Below are 20,148 nucleotides of genomic sequence, written 5' to 3'. Positions count from 1 at the left end.
TAAAATCGTATAATTTCTTCTACATTGTTTGTATTACTGAAAAAGGTGCTAAGAACAAAAAAAAATTGTGGAAGTGAGAAAGATGTGAGGGAAAATGCAATTAGCCAGATTTTTTTTTTTTTTTTTGAGTTAGTCTTTATGAAATTGTTTTTACATCCTGGAAAAGAATAAACGTTTATCACAAAAAGTATATACTTTTCTTCCAAATACACTTCCTTTCAGCGAAAAGCAAATGAGAAACGAACTTTGTTTGTCTAAAATTTCGTTTGGGAGGAAAGAATTTTTTTTTGCGTGTAGACACTGGACTCTAACATTGAATTTTGATGTTGCTCAAAATTAACTAATCGATTTTCGGTGTCCAATCGCCTTACTTTAAAAGGTACTTTATTCGAGAGGCTAAGGTTGAAAAACAACAATTCGGAGTCGAATTTGTGAAGTTTAATTTTTCCCAAAATTTTATCGATAATTTGATTTTTATACTCATTATAATACCCAGAATTAATTTTAAAGAATTTGAATCATTAAAAATCTGACATGTTGCTTAAGTTAATTTAATTAATTTGAAGTTTAAATGTAAGTCAATATTCTGATACATGTTCCAGTATTGATTTCAACCAACACTGAATAATCTGAAGCAGAGTGCTACTAAGTACAGACATTTAAACTTCAGAACCAAAGTAGGAGACTATTACGGTTTGCCCCGACTGTATTTATTTATTATAAATTCAATTTCTACTAAGAATAATTGACATAAAGTATTGTATTTTTAAGGTAGAATTACATACCATGCGTTCAATGTGTACAATGCTTCCGATGATTGAAGAGTTTAAATTTCTCTTTGAACTCAAAAGCTCGAATAGTCAGCTGCAAACAGAAAAAAATCAACCCTTCCATCAACGCACGGATTGACGCATGGTGTGTAATTTAACCTTTATTGCCAATAAGTGCATTGAAAAACTATTGAATTTACATAATTTCTTTGAAATGCTTTAATATTTTAATTCAAACTTAGCATACTCCCTTTCGAAATATATGTTATTTCGATGATTCATCAAAATAAACGCTTTTCATATCATTGGGTTGAAGATAAAAACTTCCCAATTGCTAAAAAAATAATTTTTTAGGACATTACATCCTTGAATTCGCTTGTTTTGTTATCCAGCAATTATCTTTTACTTTATAGTGTTTTAATTTGTAGGTGTAGAATCGCCGCTAAAAAAATAAATGATAGTGAGAAGTTTCTAGAATTTGAGAAGTTTCTAGAAAACGTGATCGCCTTCCTTTTATTTAATTTAATAATTTTTCTTTACTCGTCGTAAAGTTTAATGTTATGGAATTCGTTCATACCATTCATCCATTAAAATTTGGTTCTTTTATGCTTATTCTTTTTTTGTTGTTTTTTATCGAAATTTGAAAGTAATTTAACATATTTGTGGTGACAGTAGTTCTTTATAAATGAGCTGTTTTTTCTTATATCGTATGACAATAAAAAAAATCGTTTAAGTGCATACATATACAAATCTTATTTATTTGCGTTAAAAATGTTTAAACAAATAAATCTTGTTTTATTGTTGTTTGTTTTAGTTTTTGAATTATTTGTTTTCCAATAATATGACGAGAAGTTTTCATTGATGGAAACAAAACTTTCAATTTCACTTACATGGACATGAGTCACAGGTGTTTTGCAGCTTGCTCTAGCAGAATGTTTACATCATTTTGTCATGGCCATATTGGCATTCCTTCAGTGTCATTACCCATTGTACTAAGGAAATTCTAAGCAATTGATTTTTGATCTCAATAAAAAAAACAACATAAAAAATGTGCTATAAAACCAGTTTGTAATATCTACTTTGGATACACTATGCAACAATAATATACATATAACAATTTCTTGTTACTGGCCTTATTAGCCATATTTTTCTGTACACTGGTAGAAATAGTTTCATTATTGTATTAACGTAATTTATCATTAAAATTGAGCCAATGAAACAATTTCATGAATACAATGAAATTTTTCGTTTTTTTTATTTTTGATGTGACAACGATAAATTCATTGTATTAATGCACATATTTTTATTTAATGAAATAATTTAGCAAAGTTTGTGAATAAATGTTGTTGGCTGAATTTTAAGTTCCTCATCGCTACCACAGACTCGTAAGTGACACTGCAACAATCGCCAACTGTGATAGTATAATGAAGTGCTGAAAACATAGTTATTTCGCTCAAAATTGTGAAAGGTATATTGGTGAACAATTTTTGACTTTCCAAATGGAATAAAGTGATAGTTTTTCAAATATTTTTCCAGACACACTGCCTCCATTGGGAATAAAAGCACTGGCTGATAGACACTACAAGATGTAACTTGCAACTTGTAACTCAACATCAATCTTTTATTAATGCATAAAAATATGTTAAATGTGATGTGATAGTCGTATAAATGTTATATTTATGAGAATTTATAAATGTTTAATAAAACGTTGTGTTTTATTAAACATTTACTTGACTACAATGATTCTTTTACAACTATCTTAAAATGCACTTTCTCTGATTTTTTGAAGAGGCTCTTATTGGCGTCCTTCTAAATGTATCCAGAAGGGCACCTAATAATTGCACTCATGCGATAATAGTGACGGCGCTTTTCCGAGGAGTTTTGGATATCGTATACGACTGTTTTCGACGTAGCGGGGAATCTCAGAAGCGCCCCCAAATTCAAAAAATGTTGGCAGGGTAAAAAACAAGTAATTAAACTCTAAAGTCTAGACCGCTAAATTGGTTTACATCCACATTTGGGCTAAAAAAAACATAAGAAGATTTGTTGCCTAAGGAGTTAGGGGCTCAAAAGTCATTAATCGAATGTCATAATCGACTTTTAATGTTTATGAAAATTTACTAATTGAGTTCTGATGGTGGCCAATATTGAGTTTTGACTCAAAATAATCTATATCTTGTTATTGCAATATTTGAGGAAAGCGCAATTTGTAGGCCAGTGTAACCAGATGCGAAAACATCCATAATGAATGCTATTCTTTTCTAATACCCGTTCAGTTAAAATATATATTTTTATTGTTGTATTGTCATTGAAAAACTTTGTTTCGCAATTTATTCAATTTGATCATAAATAATTTAGTTGTTATAAACACATGTAAATATAAGTACATAAACAATTAATATGAAATTGTTGAGATATTACTCATCATAATCTTCATCCTCTAATTCATCCGTGGTCGATGGATATTTAAGTTCTTTCTGTGGAGGATTAACATTAAAAGTTTTAGCATTTGATGATCTTGATGTGGCATTGTTGTTATTAGAAATGCTGCTGCTCACATTGTCTCTGTATGATGATGCTATTGGGTTGTTTTTAACCGCAAATTTCGGTGGGTTTGGTTTAGATATGCTGCTACCTCGACTGTTTAGAGCATTTGATTTAATATTTGTATTGGCATTGTAATTGCTGCTCGGTTGGCTTTCTGAGCGTTCACGTTTCTGGGGTATAATACTATTGGTATTTTCGTAGGCAGATGAACAGAAGTCATTACATTCGTCCATAGATTTGAAATTATTTTCATTTCCTGCACATCCGCCCCAATAGAACATGGTGCATTTCATGCGTCTAATATCGAAGTAATAACGCTGTAGCTTGGCACGACAATAGCCGAAATCCATGGGTTGTAGGCATATCTCGGGAAGGCCTAACGAATTTCACAGAAAAAAAATATGGAGAAATTATATAAGTAATGAAAATCATTAGTAGCAAATATAAAAATATGGACGGTAATTGCATCCAATCGAGTGAGGGGTATACAATGCGTGCTATAGGTTTGGCAAGGTTAGGTATAGTAACAGCAAGCTATTTTAGGCTGACTATTCCTCCATTATGATATCACACGTGGGAAACTTCTCTCTTATCAATGAGTGCTGCCCTATTGAGCTCAATGAAAAGAGACCTCCTGTTTATAGCGGATGCTTTGATTCACTCAGAACTGTCACCAGTATTACTGAGTGGGGATAAATTACTGCTTTGGTGTTTGTTTGAATCTAGGATTGATTCCATGACCCTTTGTATGCAAGGCGGTCACACTGAAAAAAAGCATGGCCGGTTCCAAAGATTTTGTCTTTACACTAATGATGTTTGTGTTGATTCTGAGCCACAGAAGCGGAGAATTGAAGTTAGGGCAAATTTAAGACACAATTCTCTTTTCAATTAAAGTTTTGCGTACTTAATTCTAGGAAACAAAGTTTAATTTAATTTAATTTAATTTAATTTAATTTAATTAACTAAATTTCCTAATTCAGACTCGACTACAAATAAAAATTATGATTTGTTTCGAGTAGGTTAGGTTAGGTTAGGTTAGGTGGCAGCCCGATGTATCAGGCTCACTTAGACTATTCAGTCCATTGTGATACCACATTGGTGAACTTTTCTCTTATCACTGAAAGCTGCACGATTCCATGTTAAGCTCAATGACAAGGGACCTCCTTTTTATAGCCGAGTCCGAACGGCGTTCCACATTGCAGTGAAGCCACTTAGAGAAGCTTTGAACCCCTCAGAAATGTCACCAGCATTACTGAGGTGGGATAATCCACCGCTGAAAAACTTTTTGGTGTTCGGTCGAAGCAGGAATCGAACCCACGACCTTGTGTATGCAAGGCGAGCATGCTAACCATTGCACCACGGTGGCTCCCTTGTTTCGAGTAAAAAAGTTTTTAAAATAAAGTGTTAAAAAAATCGCATATTTTTAAATGCTTTTTTGCTTCATAGTCAAGATACCAAAAGTCAACAAATTTAGAGACGATTTCATTAATTTTGAAGAATTTTTCGGAATTATTAAAGCCAAGTTGACCTTAGTCGAACAAAATGTGCTTTCGTGTTAGGATACCCAGTTTTAAGTCAAATCACATAACTAAGAACACAAAATGACTTCATTGAAAAATTGATCAACTTTTGGACAAGAAAAAAAAAAGCTTTATATCAGAGAAATGGCCTCACGAAATTTTTTTAGTGCATGCTAACCATTGCATCACGGTGGTTCCCAACGGCATAATGTTAACCCTCTAATGCCCAATCCCGCCTTTAGGTGGGCTTCATTAAATCAGTAAGCTTTTAGTAAAACACAACTTAAGACAACAAAAATGTATAAAATAAAAAGAAAACTTAGTTAAAACTATTCAAGAGGCTTTACAGCATATACTGAATTTTACCGTATAATTTTTTTATTGTTTTGTTTTCTTCTTTTTATGTCGTTAACATTGAATATTTAATCCGCTGGCAAAAAATTGTGGCATTAGAGGGTTAAATACACTTAGTTCAGCTTTCTTCTATGATGCGAGGAATCATAACTGAGAGTCAACCTCACGAATTATGGAGAACTTAAAAAAAATTACGGAGGGATTTAGCTACAGCGAAACTTATTCTTTGAATTATTGTTACACTTAAAAAATTGAACCATCTATTTCACTTAAGCCAATTTAACTTTATTTTAGTTCATGGAATTATTATGTTTGGAGAAAGTTTCCTTTACACTAATAATTTTTTGCGTACGTTAGTTAAATAAACTAAAAGATGGGGAAAATTATACACAAATGAAACATAAAGACTTACTAAATTTGTACTTCTAACAAAATAGTTCATTATTTCTTTAAATGCGCCCACCTTGAACTTCATATGGCTCTAAAGATATTTTTGAAATTTTGAACTCCAATTTTTTCCTTCAAACTACAAAATTTTCTTTAACAAGTGAAAAAAAAATTAATTACGTCTAATAAATTTTCTTGAATTTGTCGAAAAATAATTACTTATTTTTGTGATATCGGCATGATGTCAGCGTTTGTACACCCAGAAAAAAAGGGGCTCTAATGACAACTGAACTTTATTTTAGTTCACGAAGATTAGTTGATTTTAGTTAAACTTTACTCAATATGAGTAAATGTTCCTTATTTGAATAATTTTTTGCTAACTACAATGACGTGAACTGAAAATAAGAAAAAAAAGTTGTATACAAATATAGTGCACAATTTTACTAAAAAATAAATTAGTTCATATTTTCCTAAAATGGTAGAAGTTTGCTTAAATTGAGTTCATAAGTCTCTCAAATGAGTAAATTTGACTAAAATTGTACCTGTCTTGAACTTCATACAGCGCTAAAGATATTTTAACCATTTTTAAATCCAATTTTTTCTTTCAACAAATGAAATTTTCTTAAACAACAGAAAAAAAATATTAAAAAAAAAATTTCTTCAATTTGACAAAAAGTATTAACTTATTTGTAACATGTTGCAATTAGAAAACTATTTTAGTCAAAATTTTCTAAAATAAAACTACATTTTCTTCACTTTTTTTGGGTGTAATACTATTGAGTTAAAATTTTCTAAAAATAATCTAAGAAGGGTTTTAGACGATGCAATAATTGCATGCAATAATTGCATGCAATTCTTGTTTGTAGGCAAACGGGGTAGAGAAGCAAAGGGGGTAGAAAAAATTTCATGTTTTCCGTTCCTCTTGCAATTTTTTGACATTTCTGAAACTTGAAATTTCAAGCGATTGCATGAAAAATTTCAACGTATAAATGCTGAAGTTTTTAAGAAGCAACTTTAAAAGAGAATACAAAAAATTGCACGCAACCAATTGCATCGTCTAAAACCCCTCTAAATGATTGAAAAGAAAGTAAAACGGCTTATTACACTCAAAAAAAAAAAAATAGGACATTTATTTACGTTAGTAAAATGAGGAGAATAAAATGTATACACAAATGATGTTCCACATTTTACGAAATTCGAATTTCACCCAAATTGTTCAGAATTTCCTAAAATTTGCAACTTTTACCCAAAATGCGTTCTAAAGAACTTTTTACAATTTCTAACTCGAATTTTTTCCTTCAAAATACGAATTTTTCTTGAATTTGTCGAGAAATATGTACATTTTTTTATTTATCATATCGACATTTGTAAATTGCCAGAGCCAGTCGGATTGAACCCGAAATTTCGTTGTGCAAGGCGGGCATGCTAATCATTGTATTGTAGAGGTAATTATTGGTATCACATTTGGATTTTTTTTAATTTCTAAAGACAATATTAAATTAATGACATTAAGTAAAAATGCAAAAAAGTTGTATACTAACTTCTAGTAACTTTATTTAAATTGTGTTCATAATTTTCTAACATAATTAAATGTTACCTATTATGTATCTGTCTTGGGCTTTGTATTGCGCTAAGGATATTTAACCCTTTCACTACCGAAATTGTAATTTTGTGGACCTACCTAAATTATTTCAGGAGGTATATGAGCGCTAAGGATATTTTAACCCTTTCACTACCGAAATAAACCTAATGTTAATAACTTACATTTTTCTTCTGTTGTTACTTGTACAAAAATTGTAATTTTGTGGACCTACCTAAATTATTTCAGGAGCTATATGAGTTTGTTCTGAAAACTTGATTCTTGAATTGTAACCAAATGCCTATAATATCTTTCGAAGTGTGAGAAAAAAATACAAAATAGAACCCGAAAAAATATCAGCTATAGTTTTTATATGAATATTCATTTACTAGAGACACGAAAAAATACAACATTTGTATTTTTCGTTTATTGTTAAAAAAAAGTTTATAAAAATGAATTTTAGTGCTCACCAATATGGAAAATATTTATAGCTTTATTAGCTATTTAGATTAAAGTCTCTACTTTAAAATAACTTCGAGAAATAAATCGAAACTAAGTGGGGAAAAAGAGTTTGGTGTCGTTTTCGAATGTCTTCCTAAGTGGACATCGGTTGTCAAAGGGTTAATAATTTTTAACTCCAATTTTATTCCTTCAAAATTGGAGTTTTTCTTACATAACAAAAATTTAATTATTTTTTAAATAAAATTTCCTCAATTTTACAAAAAATATTAAGTTATGGCATAGCCAAAATTTGAGCCTGATTAAACGACGTTAACACGTGCCGCTCTTCGCTCAAAATTTGAAAAAAACGATTTTTTGGCTAAAAAGTTGACATATTGAGCCATAACTCGAGAACGGTAAATAATAAAAACACGCACGATATCACAAACGATAGCATATTTTGTCCTTAAAAATGTATGTTATGAACAAAATTGTTGTAACTCTGAGTCAAACCAAGTTACGCCAACTTTTAGCTTCGAAAATGCGAACTGGTGCCACTAGGAGCATTCGCCTTAACCCCACAAAACGAATCTCCTTTCCAGATATTGGGATAGCCAAAATTTGAGCCCGATTAAACGGGCTGACGTAACTCGGTTTGACTCAGAGTTACAACAATTTTGTTCATAACATAAATTTTTAAGGACAAAATAGGCTATCGTTTGTGATATCGTGCGTGTTTTTATTATTTACCGTTCTCGAGTTATGGCTCAATACGTCAACTTTTTGGTCAAAAAATTCGTTTTTTTTTCAAACTTTGAGCGACGAGAGGCACGTGTTAACGTCGTTTAATCGGGCTCAAATTTTGCCTATCCCAATATATGGAAAGGGGATTCGTTTTGTGGGGTTAAGGTGAACAAGATTCCGACATTTTTTTGCCCCATATAAGTTGCGGTCACTCTACTACACAAGAATGTGAAGCCGAACGCTGTCTTCGATGTATGTCTGTCCAAATGAAATGACGAAGATCTGACTCATTTTTCCAATCTAAGGTCATATTGCAATGTTTCGTTTCAGGTTATGAAACGATATGGACCCGATATGAAATCGATTATCTTAGACCACATTTCAATTACTTTCACATATGACCTTGACATTGAATTTTAGATTTAGATTTACATGAAATTGTCTTTTTCTAGATCGTATTATCGACATCGACTATGACCTTGCTTTAGAAATTTGATTTTTTCCCCTCAATTTTAAAATTAACTCACTGTTTTTTTTTCGAGAATTGCAATTACCGGAGTATGGGGTTGGTTTTTCTATGATATTTTGTTATTTGTCTGTCCTTCATCTTACCTTCATATCTATCTGGTCCATACAAACCTACAGCACTTTCGACAAACAAATTTCCAGGTGCTCTCACTACAAATATGAACAGAAATTGCAGCAGGCAAATCGCTGCATTTGCTCCAGTTGGAAATTTCATTTTCCTTCAAATGAAATGCGGTGCACTTGCGCACAAGTGATACTCTAAGAAAACACTTTTGCTTTAGTATACGTCTGATAACTTAATACTGGACACCAGTAATCTGCTGATAAGTGAAACCTGAAGTTTTCACTGTTTGCGTGGTTAGGCGGATGAATGAGATATGATGGTCGAGCTGATGACGGTGGCGGCGCCAATGGTCAGCTTCACCATTTAATAATGAAACTTCAGCAAAACAACAATAATCTCTAGCTTAGGAGGGGTGGTAGGGGTGGTAAGGGTTGCCGTTTTCCTCTTGGTCTGTAGAACGGAGCGTGCCTCTATTAATGAATGATAATGGCAATTGTATCGGAGATATTTGAAATTGAAATCGGCTGCTGCAAAGATGTTAAGACAAAAAAAAAACACGAAAATTGCAAATTTTAATTGTTCCGCTTACAAAAGAAATAATGGCTATTAACTGGCTGATTGGACCGTTGGATATGGCATGGGCGGGTAGACTGCAACAACAGACACTTGACATGCCATGGAAAACAAAAGTAAACAACCAAACAATCATCGGCCGGCCGCCCAAGCAAAAAAGGCAAATCAGGAGGAGACTATGGAAAATACCTACCCCAGTAGCTCCTAATATGTAATGTTTTAATGATTGGGCTGTGTTGATTGCGTTTTCCACTTGTGATCGCTTGAAGTATTCAGAATAGACTGAGACTTAAGATATTCGATGTTTTGGAATCTGTAATGTATCAAAACATTGTTGGCTCATATACAAAAACAAAAGCAAAACACCAACAACAACAACAACATCAATAAAAGTTTCAAATGAAATGCGAATTTATAAAATACAAAAATTCTGCAAAGCTCAATACCATGTACTTCACTCGCTGCTTTCTGTGAAGCTAGATGGCATAGCTTTGTAATAAGCAGCAATAATGGAAATTGTCTGGGTGTTCACTTGTTCGTTTGTCTCGCTAACTCTCTGCTGTTTGTCCGTCCGCTCGCATTTCTGTGTACCAAATGCGGCGTATTTAAAACCAGTCCTCTTTGAGTTAAATGCCGTATTTTTTTGTATTTCTTTCTACTCCATGTGTAAAGCTTCTCACCTTCATCAGGTTTAATATCAAAACAAAAACGTAACGCATGTAGAGATTTCATTTGTAAATATTTCTTCCTGGTGACTCTTGAGAAATTTTCTAAGAATCGCACAATGTGATATATGATATTAGATTACGTGGAGCGAGGCGGATATCTGGTTCATTGTTATAGCACTGTGGAACTTCTCTGTTGTCAATGAGTTATACCTCGATTCCCCATTTAGCTTTATGCTAAATCATCAAGTTTGGTTGTAGCTCAATTTTTGTTTTAAACGCCTGCTCCATAAATCATGCCCGTTATGCTTCGTTAAACTTTCCCAAAAAAGTTGTCTTGGATCTAATGTTTTTTACTTTAATCTGTAGTTCTTTCATAATTTTAATGAAAATTTTAAGATTCTAGGAAAATATAAAATTGTTTTAGCTCCGCCTACTTTCAAAAAAAAGTTCACTTGGATCTTTTCTTTATCTATATGAACCTAACGTAACTTGTTATTAAATTACTAAGAGGAAATACTTTTTAATGAAAATTCCTGTACAGTAAATATAAGTCGTAAGTCTTGTTGTGCAGGATAAATAAATTCATAAATAAATAAATAAAAAAATAAAGATTTTCACCTTCCCTTAAAAATTTTGGAATTGATTCCTAGCCAAAGATGAGGCCTCTTGAAAATGAAAATACATATATACACTGGATATCCTTAATTTTAGGACACAAAATATACAATACAGGGAAAAGGAAAAATTTCTATAAAATGAAGAAAAATAAAGCCAAAAATTTTTGTTTCAAACTTTACTGCTTCAAATTTAGATCATTCATCATCCAAAATTTGCATATCTCCATTATAGCCTTTGATGGTAGTGTATCGCAACAATAGAATTTGATTTAGATTTCTTGAGGGTATTATACACAAAAAAAAAATTCTGATTCAAACACAAAATTAATTGATCCAATTAATTTTTTAATTGAAATGTCTTCAATCACGAAAATTATAGTATCAATCACAGTTTCAATTGGGCATCAAAGAAATATTTAATCAAAAAATTAATTGATTTCAATAGCAATTTTAAACTAATTTTTTAATTGAATCAATTAAGCTTTTAATTGATGTTGATGGCAAAATTCAATTTGTTTGTAATTAAAAACGAAACTTTTTTTAATCACTATACTATATTTCAATCACTTTCTATAAATTGTTAAAAAAAATAATTAAAAATAAACAAGTATATACCGCCGTAAGTTCGGCCAGGCCGAATCCTATGTACCCTCCACCATGGATTGCGTAGAAAGACTGTCATCCACAAATTTCAACTCACATGGTTGTTAAATATCATATACTACCACCACGTACCAAATTTCAACCAGATCGGATGAATTTTGCTTCTCCAAAAGGCACCGGAGGTCAAATCTGGGGATCGGTTTATATGGGAGCTATATATTATTATGGACTGATAGGAACCAATTCCTGCATGGTTGTTGGATACCCTATACTAACATTTCAACCGAATGGGAAGAATTTTGCTCTTCCAAGGTGCTCCGGAGGTCAAATCTGGGGATCGGTTTATATGGGGCCTATATATAATTATGGACCGATATCGACCAATTTTTGCATGGGTGTTTGAGGCCATATATTAATATCACGTACCAAATTTCAACTGAATCAGATGAATTTTGGTCTTCCAAGAGGCTCCGGAGGTCAAATCTGGTGATGGGTATATATGGGGCTATATATAATTATGGACCGATATGGACCAATTTTTGCATGGTTGTTAGAGACCATATACTAACAACATGTACCAAATTTCAGCCGGATCGGATGAAATTTGCTTCTCTTAGAGGCTCCGCAAGCCAAATCGGGGGATCGGTTTATATGGGGGCTATATATAATTATGGACCGATGTGAACCAATTTTTGCATGGTTGTTAGATACCATATACTAATTATAATTATACTATATATAATTATGAACCGATATGGACCAATTTTTGCATGGTTGTTAGAGACCATATACTAACAACATGTACCAAATTTCAGCCGGATCGGATGAAAATTGTTGCTCTTAGAGGCTCTGCAAGCCAAATCGGGGGATCGGTTTATATGGGGGCTATATATAATTATGGACCGATGTGGACCAATTTTTGCATGGTTGTTAGAGACCATATACTAACACCATGTACCAAATTTCAGCCGGATCGGATGAAATTTGCTTCTCTTAGAGGCATCGCAAGCCAAACTTGGTCCGTTTATATGGGGGCTATACGTAAAAGTGGACCTATATGGCCCATTTGCAATACCATCGGACCTACATCAATAACAACTACTTGTGCCAAGTTTCAAGTCGATGCTTGTTTCGTTCGGAAGTTAGCGTGATTTCAACGGACGAACATGCTCAAATCGACTCAGAATTTCACCACGTCCCAGAATATATATACTTTATGGGGTCTTAGATCAATATTTCGATGTGTTACAAATGGAATGACAAAGTTAATATACCCCCATCCTATGGTGGAGGGTATAAAAAAAAGATTTATAATTTTTCAACTGATTTACTCTTCCGGTAAGAGGTAATTGTATCAATTATTTTTTAATTGAAAATTTAATTGACTTAATGTTTCCAGTTTGATTAAAAGGTTAATATATATGATAGTATAAATTATTCTTTTAATTGAAAAAGTTTTCAAATTCAATAAATTTTTAATTGGGAATATTTTGGTGATATTTTTCTCTCCCGATTTGACTTCGTGAAGGCACGAAAGTCGATTTGCTTGAAATTTTAAATCTAGAGATATTTTACGTTCTTAAGAGTCAAATGTAAATCGGTCTATGTGTTGATGTATAAACCGATCTCTCGATTTGACTTCTTGAGGGCATGTATTCGTATTCTGCAATGTTCATCCGATTTTACTTGAAATTTTAAATCTAGTTTAGTAAATTTGGTATATATCGCTCCATATTTTGATATAGACCTATCTCCCGCTTTGATTTCTTCAGGGCTTGGAAATTAAATTAAATCATCTTCCTCGGCCAGATCTCACTAAAGACTATGGAAATGTGTAGTGGCCAACACTGAAACATATGTATAGTTATGCTTGCGGGGTTGGTATCTGGCATTTTCTTTTCAGTAACTTAATAGTATGAATTCCCTTAATCTTCCTGTCCAATAAGCTCAAAAAAAATATTGTAATAATATGTAGACCAATCTCCCAATTCGACGTTCTGGACGAATCAATTTTGATCCACTAAATCTACAGAATTTACACGCAAAAAAACAAAATAATTCTTTCCTCCCAAACGAAATTTTAGACAAACAAAGGAAGTTTGTTTGGAACAGAAGTATATACTTAATTCATGTACAGGATATAAAAACAATTTCATAAAGACTAACTCAAAAAAAAAAAAAACTTTTCTGGCTAATTGTATTTTCCCTCACATGTTTCCTACTTCTGCGAGGTTTTTTAGTTCTTAGCATCTTTTTTTGTAATACAAACAATGTAGAAGAAATTATTCGATTTTATAAATTGTTTAAATTTTACCTTTTGCCTAGACGGAACAGCTGACCATACAGTTTGTAAGCCAACACACCATACACTGGGCTACGTCGCTGTTATTGTCATCAACAGATAATCAACGCAAACAGGCAGTTATATTTATGAAGCATAGTTTTCGGCGCCCACGAGCCGATGTAAATAAACGTTATTTGACAGAAGCAGCAGTGGTTATCATGCCCGCCTATAAAGGGTCGTAGGTTCAATCCCTGCCTCGAACGAACACCAATTAGTTTTTTTTACATATATTCCAAAAATGTGCGGAAGATTCCGAAAATAACAGGTTGGCTGATAAGTCCCCGGTCTGACAAAGAAAAACACATTTTTTTCTTCTTCCTATGGGGCCGTTTTGCCGCGATTTCCACCTTCAAACGCTCCAATAACGCCATATAATAGTCACTGTTGATGGTTTTTCCCTTCTCAAGATAATCAATAAAAATTATTCCATGCGCATCCCAAAAAAACAGAGGCCATTACTTTGCCAGCGGAATTTTGAGTCTTTCCACGCTTCGGAGACGGTTCACCGGTCGCTGTCCAATCAGCCGACTGTCGATTGGACTCAGGAGTGTAGTGATGGAGCCATGTTTCATCGATTGTCACATATCGACGGAAAACTCGGGTGTATTACGAGTTAACAGGTGCAAACACCGCTCAGAATCATCAACACGTTGTTGTTTTTGGTCAAATGTGAGCTCGCGCGGCACCCATTTTGCACAGAGCTTCCGCATATCCGAATATTGATGAATGATATGACCAACACGTTCCTTTGATATCTTTAAGGCCTCTGCTATCTCGATCAACTTCATTTTACGGTCATTCAAAATCATTTTGTGGATTTTTTTGATGTTTTCGTCGGCAACCACCTCTTTCGGGCGTCCACTCCAACAAAAGAAAAACGTTTTCGGTACACGTTTCCAAACGTTTTTGTTCCTTTGCGTGTAGATCTGAAATGAAATGAAAGTGATCTATTCATTTTCTTTTCTATTTCGAAATAATTTCATCCGTATGCCAATTGGGACTAACTTTAATCCAGGATTATTGGGATATCCTGGATTAAAGTTAATCCCACTTGGCATCTCTGCTTAACGTACATATTTGCGCTGTCTCTCTTGAAGTACATTCAGGCAGTCTGGTTGCAAGTGGAAACTTTTCGTTGGTTGGTGGAGCGAAACATACATATTTTACAGCCAAAATTTGAATGTTCTACAGCTGTCGCTACGAACCAAGATACGTGATCATGTGGACAAATGAGAGAATGCGAAAGGGGACAAATATTTATAATTACTATTCCGCCAAGTGCGTTTAGTTCATTTGCATTTACAACAACAAGAAAATCGTTAACATTTTATTTTAGAACAGATAGTGAAAAATTGCTCAACTAAAATATGTCAATTGGATGGAGATGTGCTCGTGACATGACGTTGTCAAAGCTGACAAAAATTTTGACAAATAACATTTTGTATCAAATGTTATGAGTGGAAGGAAAAGTAAAGTTTTGTGTTAAATCCCTTGAGAGAGATAGAATTATAAATAAAATTTAGTACGTGAATACGTCTTTTTTTTTTGATATCATTGAAATGAAATTGTATCTTAAGATACTTACACCGATTTGCTCATAATCCTGTTAGTGAGAGAGTATTTGAATGATATTTTCATTCATTTGAGAGAGTCACGAAAAAAGTTGATTTTGGTTCATGAACTTTCTTGAGTATTGAGAATTCTTACCAGAGCGTAAGCACCTGCACAAAAAATTTAGTCGGAATAGAAATTTCCAGTCGTCAGTGTTCGTGAGCGTGTGTAAACTTTGCCTAACACACGCCCACATCTCTAATGCGAATGATGATAATCAGCGTATAAAATGTATGAAACGCATAAATGCTTCTAATATCAAGTTCATTTATGATCCCACTCATGCCTTCATCCAGAGCTTTGGGAAAGTTAGCATTGACAATGGACATGTCCATATATTTGATATACTAGTATATATGTCAATCTAACAGTATTGATTTTCAATAACATCAACTATTTGAATACAATTTGTTATAGAATTTAATTTTTTTTGTGTGTTTAAACCAAAACAATTTTTTTCTGAAATGTTATTAATAGCATTAATGGCGTTGTTTTGTCTCTGATCGCATATCAAGGTTGACAGAGGAATTTGGTTTTTTCATCAATTTAATCATGAAGATATAACTACAGAAACAAATTTAGCCCAAACAAAAATCGAGTACGAATGGGTTCATTCCACTTCTTCTGGATGATTCTTAAATTGAATCTCACGAATCACTCGTTAATTTTTTTGAAATTTTCTAAAACGTAATAAAGCAAAAATTTATTATAGCTACCCAGAACAAGGTATATTTATAACGTCTATTAAAAGTATTTTCAATTGTTTTTATTACAACATAAAATGTTTTTAATTAATTATCAAATACAAAAATATAACGTATTTATAAGGATCGTCCGATAAATAACTTGATCCACAAAAAAGACAAATTTTTTTGGAAAATTGGTGATTTATTTTCAAACATAATGACCTTTTTATTTGGATACACTTGACTCAATATTTTCAATATCTCACGAGAATTTGGTATTAAAAATGTTTTTTAATGTATGAATTTTAAGGCTACACACAAGAAAATAATTTTTGTCTTCAATCACGAAATTAATTGATCCAATTAATTTTTGAAATGTCATCCATTACAGAAATGATAGTATCAATCACCAAAGTCAATTAAAAACTGAATTGATCCAATTTTAAATATTAATTGATACTATTAATTCTTATGACAGATTTTTGTTTTAATTAAAAAACTTCGTTAAATCAATTCAAATTTTAATTGAATATTTTTGAAAACTCAATTAAAATTTTAATTGGAAATATTTTGATGGCATTTTTTCTGTGTAAGCATTTGTTAAATTGTAGTGAAATATTTGGTTTCGTTTTTTATCATTTGAAAGTCCCAATGTGTATAAAATCGATTTTTTTAATAGCGAATTTTGAAAAAAAAGTTATCTTTTATTGAAAGATCAAATATTTACAAATCGTGATGTGAAAAGAAGCAATTCTTTTTGACAGACAATTCTGCCAAATAAAAAAATCAAATTCAATAAGTTTTCAAGTACACTACACTGTCAACATTAATTTTTCGTAATTATTTTGTTCCTATTTTTCTGGTGACTTTTTAAATCCAAACTCAAACAAAACTGAGTAACATTATATTGGTAGCCAGCATCGTTGCCAGAATTGTTTCACCAAAAACCGCTAGATTTGTCCAAAAAACTAGCCAAAAAAGCTGAAAAATGTTAAAAAATAGCTAGAAAAAAAAGCAAAACTTATTTATATCAAAAGTCACATTTTTGATTGAAATTTAACAAACTTAAAGGCTTTATTTCACTTAAAATGCATATTATTTTAATTGTATTCATTTAATTTCCATTTCTGTGAGACTGTAAGAAAATCTAAGTCATATTAGCTCTGTTTGCGTACAAATTTTTACTGGAAGTCCTTCATTTATATTTCCTAGTAAAAACTTTTTTTTCCCGGTAAACTTGCAATTATCAGCTAGTTAATCATCAACAAGTCCAATGTCACATAGAACTGCATTAGGAAATATCAATATATTTCATTTTAACTGAATTAATGATAAATTCGTGATCGTGTACTCTTCTCCTAATATTACCCAACAGAATAAACCCCATTCTAACTGTCTTGCAAGTTTATACTGAATAACTTTTATTCGAAAATTTCCCATACAAACCTATTGTTGTCCAGTTTTCGTAAATGTAAATCCATTCAATTAATAAATAGCAGATTTGTTTTGATCCTATCACTACGAATTTTTTTATTGCATTTTTTGATGTTAAAAAAAATAATACCACATTCAAAACTTTATTTCCTTAATTATTTCTATGTTCGGTTCCAAAGATTTTGTACACTAATGATTTTGGTATTGATTCCGAGTCAATTTTGAATTTATTCGTTTTTTCAGCTTTTTCTTCAAGAGCTATCACAGTGCTTTAAAAACGTGCTAACGACAACTTAAATTTCCAAATTCAGACTCGACTTTAAGTAGAAATTATTCTGTGTATACGTTTTTAAAATAAAATGTTGAAAAACGTCTTCTATTTTTGAACGCTATTTTGGTTTGTGGTCAAGATACAAAAACTCCACAAATTTAAAGACCATTTAATTAATTTTAAGAATTTTCTAGAATTGACCCTAGCCTTCTTTCATGAAAAAATGCCAATTTTTAAGTTGAATCACTTAACTATAAGGGCAAAACGATTTTATCGGCTTTTGGACAAGGAAAACAGTTTATATAAGAGAAATTCACAAATGCTATTATAACCAAAATTCGCGTTCGTATTTTAAAGACATGAAATCTTTGGCCTCGCGACAATATTTTTTCAGTGTACAAAGCAATTCACATCTACTATTTTAATTTAGTAATATAATAACTTTAGAACACGTATTGTAATAACATAAAAAGGATAAACGAGTCAAATGATATTATTCCTAATAATTTACTGACAGTTTATATAAGGAATTTGTATGGTAATAGTTGATTTAAAGTTTATGATAACTTTTATGAATATGAGGAAAAAACTTTACAACAAGGTGTATTTGCTGCAAAAATGCCCGCATAATGGCTGGAATAATTATTAAGGCTTCAATTGATCTTTGAAATATGTGGAAAACCTTATTCTGGCCGCAAGACTTTGATAAAACGAAGTTTTAACCATATTTCAATAGGAACATGTCGAAAATAAAAAAGCCAAAAATAGCTAATAGTCATGAAAAAAGCAAGAAAAAAGGCTAAAAGCTAAATGCATTTTTCCCCGCTAAACTTCTTCAAAAAAAGCCAAATCTACACGCAAAAAAATAATTCTTTCCTCCCAAACGAAATTTTAGACAAACAATGTTCGTTTCTCATTTGCTTTTCGTTGAAAGGAAGTGTATTTGGAAGAAAAGTATATACTTTTTGTGATAAACGTTTATTCTTTTCCAGGATGTAAAAACAATTTCATAAATACTAACTCAAAAAAAAATTTTTTTCTGGCTAATTGCATTTTCCCTCACATCTTTCTCCCTTCCACGAAGTTTTTTAGTTCTTAGCACCTTTTTCTGTAATACAAACAATGTAGAAGAAATTATACGATTTTATAAATTTTTAAATTTTTTTTTTACCTTTCGCCTGGACGGAGTATCGAACCGCGGACCATGCAATTTGTAAGCCAACACACTATCCACTGAGCTATGTAGCCGTTATTGTCATCAATAGACAATTACCAATATAAGTTATATTTATATAGCATAGCTTGCGGCGCCTACGAGCCGATTAAACAAAGTTTATTTCACAGAAAAATACATTTAGTTGGGCACCATGGAGCAGTGGTTGCTACGTCTGACTTGCATGCCAAGGGTCGTGGGTTCGATCCCTGCTTCGACCAACGTTTTTTTTTTTTTTTTTTTTTACATATATTCCAGATATGTTAGGAAGCTTCCGAAAAAATGTTCAACATTACATTGTAGTATATTAAATTTTGAACTGTAAAATGTGTCTTATTAAAAACCTAAAGTAAGAAAAGAACAGCGTTTGATATAAACGAAATGGACTGTGTTGTTGGTTCAAAAATAACTTTTTTTATTAAAAAAATTAACACTTTGTAACAAACGAATTTTTTTGATGATAAAAGTGTATACTTTTCGAAGCAATTCAAAAAACTCTAACAAAAGAAAAACGTTTTCGGTACACGTTTTCCAAACGTTTTTTTTCTTTGCGTGTAGCGGGAAAAAAGCTAAATTGGCAACGCTGGTAGCCAGCAAGAAATTTTGAATTACTTCATCACTTATTAATTTTAATGTACGTCCAAAAATGCTATTCTATACACAAAAAAATATTGCCCGTATATGAATGATTATGCAACCAATATGTAAGGACTCGCAATTTGCCCATCACTGAGGACAACTTTTTTTAAAATAAAGGAAAGGAATGAACATTTATAATTTTTGATTAAATTTTTTAAATTAAATTTAGGACATGAACTTTTGAAATTTTCGTCACTCCATTAAAATCGTTTGACTTTGAACTTAGGCAAATTTTCCGTAACCTTTTCCTTTTTACCCTAAAATATCTGTTTCAATTTAAATTTTTAAACTCTCGTTCTTTTGTTCAACAGATTTGTTTGGATATCTTAAAAAAATTTAATTTTATAGAGCCTATTTTTCTAGATCCTATTTCTAATTTTCTAGAGCCTATCTAGATTGTGATAGCTCCCAAAACAAAACTTTTACTTTAAAGAAGCCGCATCTTTGGCTCAGAATCAGTAAAAAAGCACACGTAAAAAGTCTGATTGTTTAATTAATTTAATACATAACATAAATACAAACACCTTATCATTTCTCCATCCCAATTCAGCTCCA

General features: G+C 31.9%; 1 protein-coding gene across 2 annotated transcripts; it reads right to left on the bottom strand.

The window, feature by feature from the left end:
- Positions 1 to 3,058: 3,058 nt before the first annotated feature.
- LOC142227327 (uncharacterized) lies at positions 3,059 to 9,834 on the bottom strand. 2 transcript variants are annotated; one of them, XM_075297796.1, is made up of 3 exons: positions 9,701 to 9,834; positions 8,955 to 9,461; positions 3,059 to 3,693 (listed from the first exon to the last, which is right to left on the bottom strand). In XM_075297796.1, exons 2-3 carry the CDS (start codon positions 9,082 to 9,084, stop codon positions 3,188 to 3,190), a joined length of 636 nt encoding a protein of 211 aa, XP_075153911.1. In that variant the 5' UTR covers positions 9,085 to 9,461; positions 9,701 to 9,834; the 3' UTR covers positions 3,059 to 3,187. The 2 variants fall into 2 exon arrangements, with proteins under 2 accessions (XP_075153911.1, XP_075153915.1); XM_075297800.1 differs by having other exon boundaries at positions 8,955 to 9,458; positions 9,701 to 9,812.
- Positions 9,835 to 20,148: the final 10,314 nt, after the last annotated feature.

This window comes from Haematobia irritans, chromosome 2 (assembly GCF_050003625.1).
Source record: "Haematobia irritans isolate KBUSLIRL chromosome 2, ASM5000362v1, whole genome shotgun sequence".
NCBI lineage: Eukaryota > Metazoa > Arthropoda > Insecta > Diptera > Muscidae > Haematobia > Haematobia irritans.
Note: the sequence above shows the minus strand (reverse complement) of the source record. Positions and strands in the feature narration are given on the sequence as shown.

What these genes read in the sequence shown, in the direction of transcription:
- LOC142227327 (XM_075297796.1), bottom strand. Translation starts at nt 9,084, where the DNA reads ATGAAATTTCCAACTGGAGCAAATGCAGCGATTTGCCTGCTGCAATTT. An exon ending in TGGACCAGATAGATATGAAG is followed by an intron (nt 3,694 to 8,954) that starts GTAAGATGAAGG and finishes GAAATTCGTTAG; the next exon opens with GCCTTCCCGAGATATGCCTA.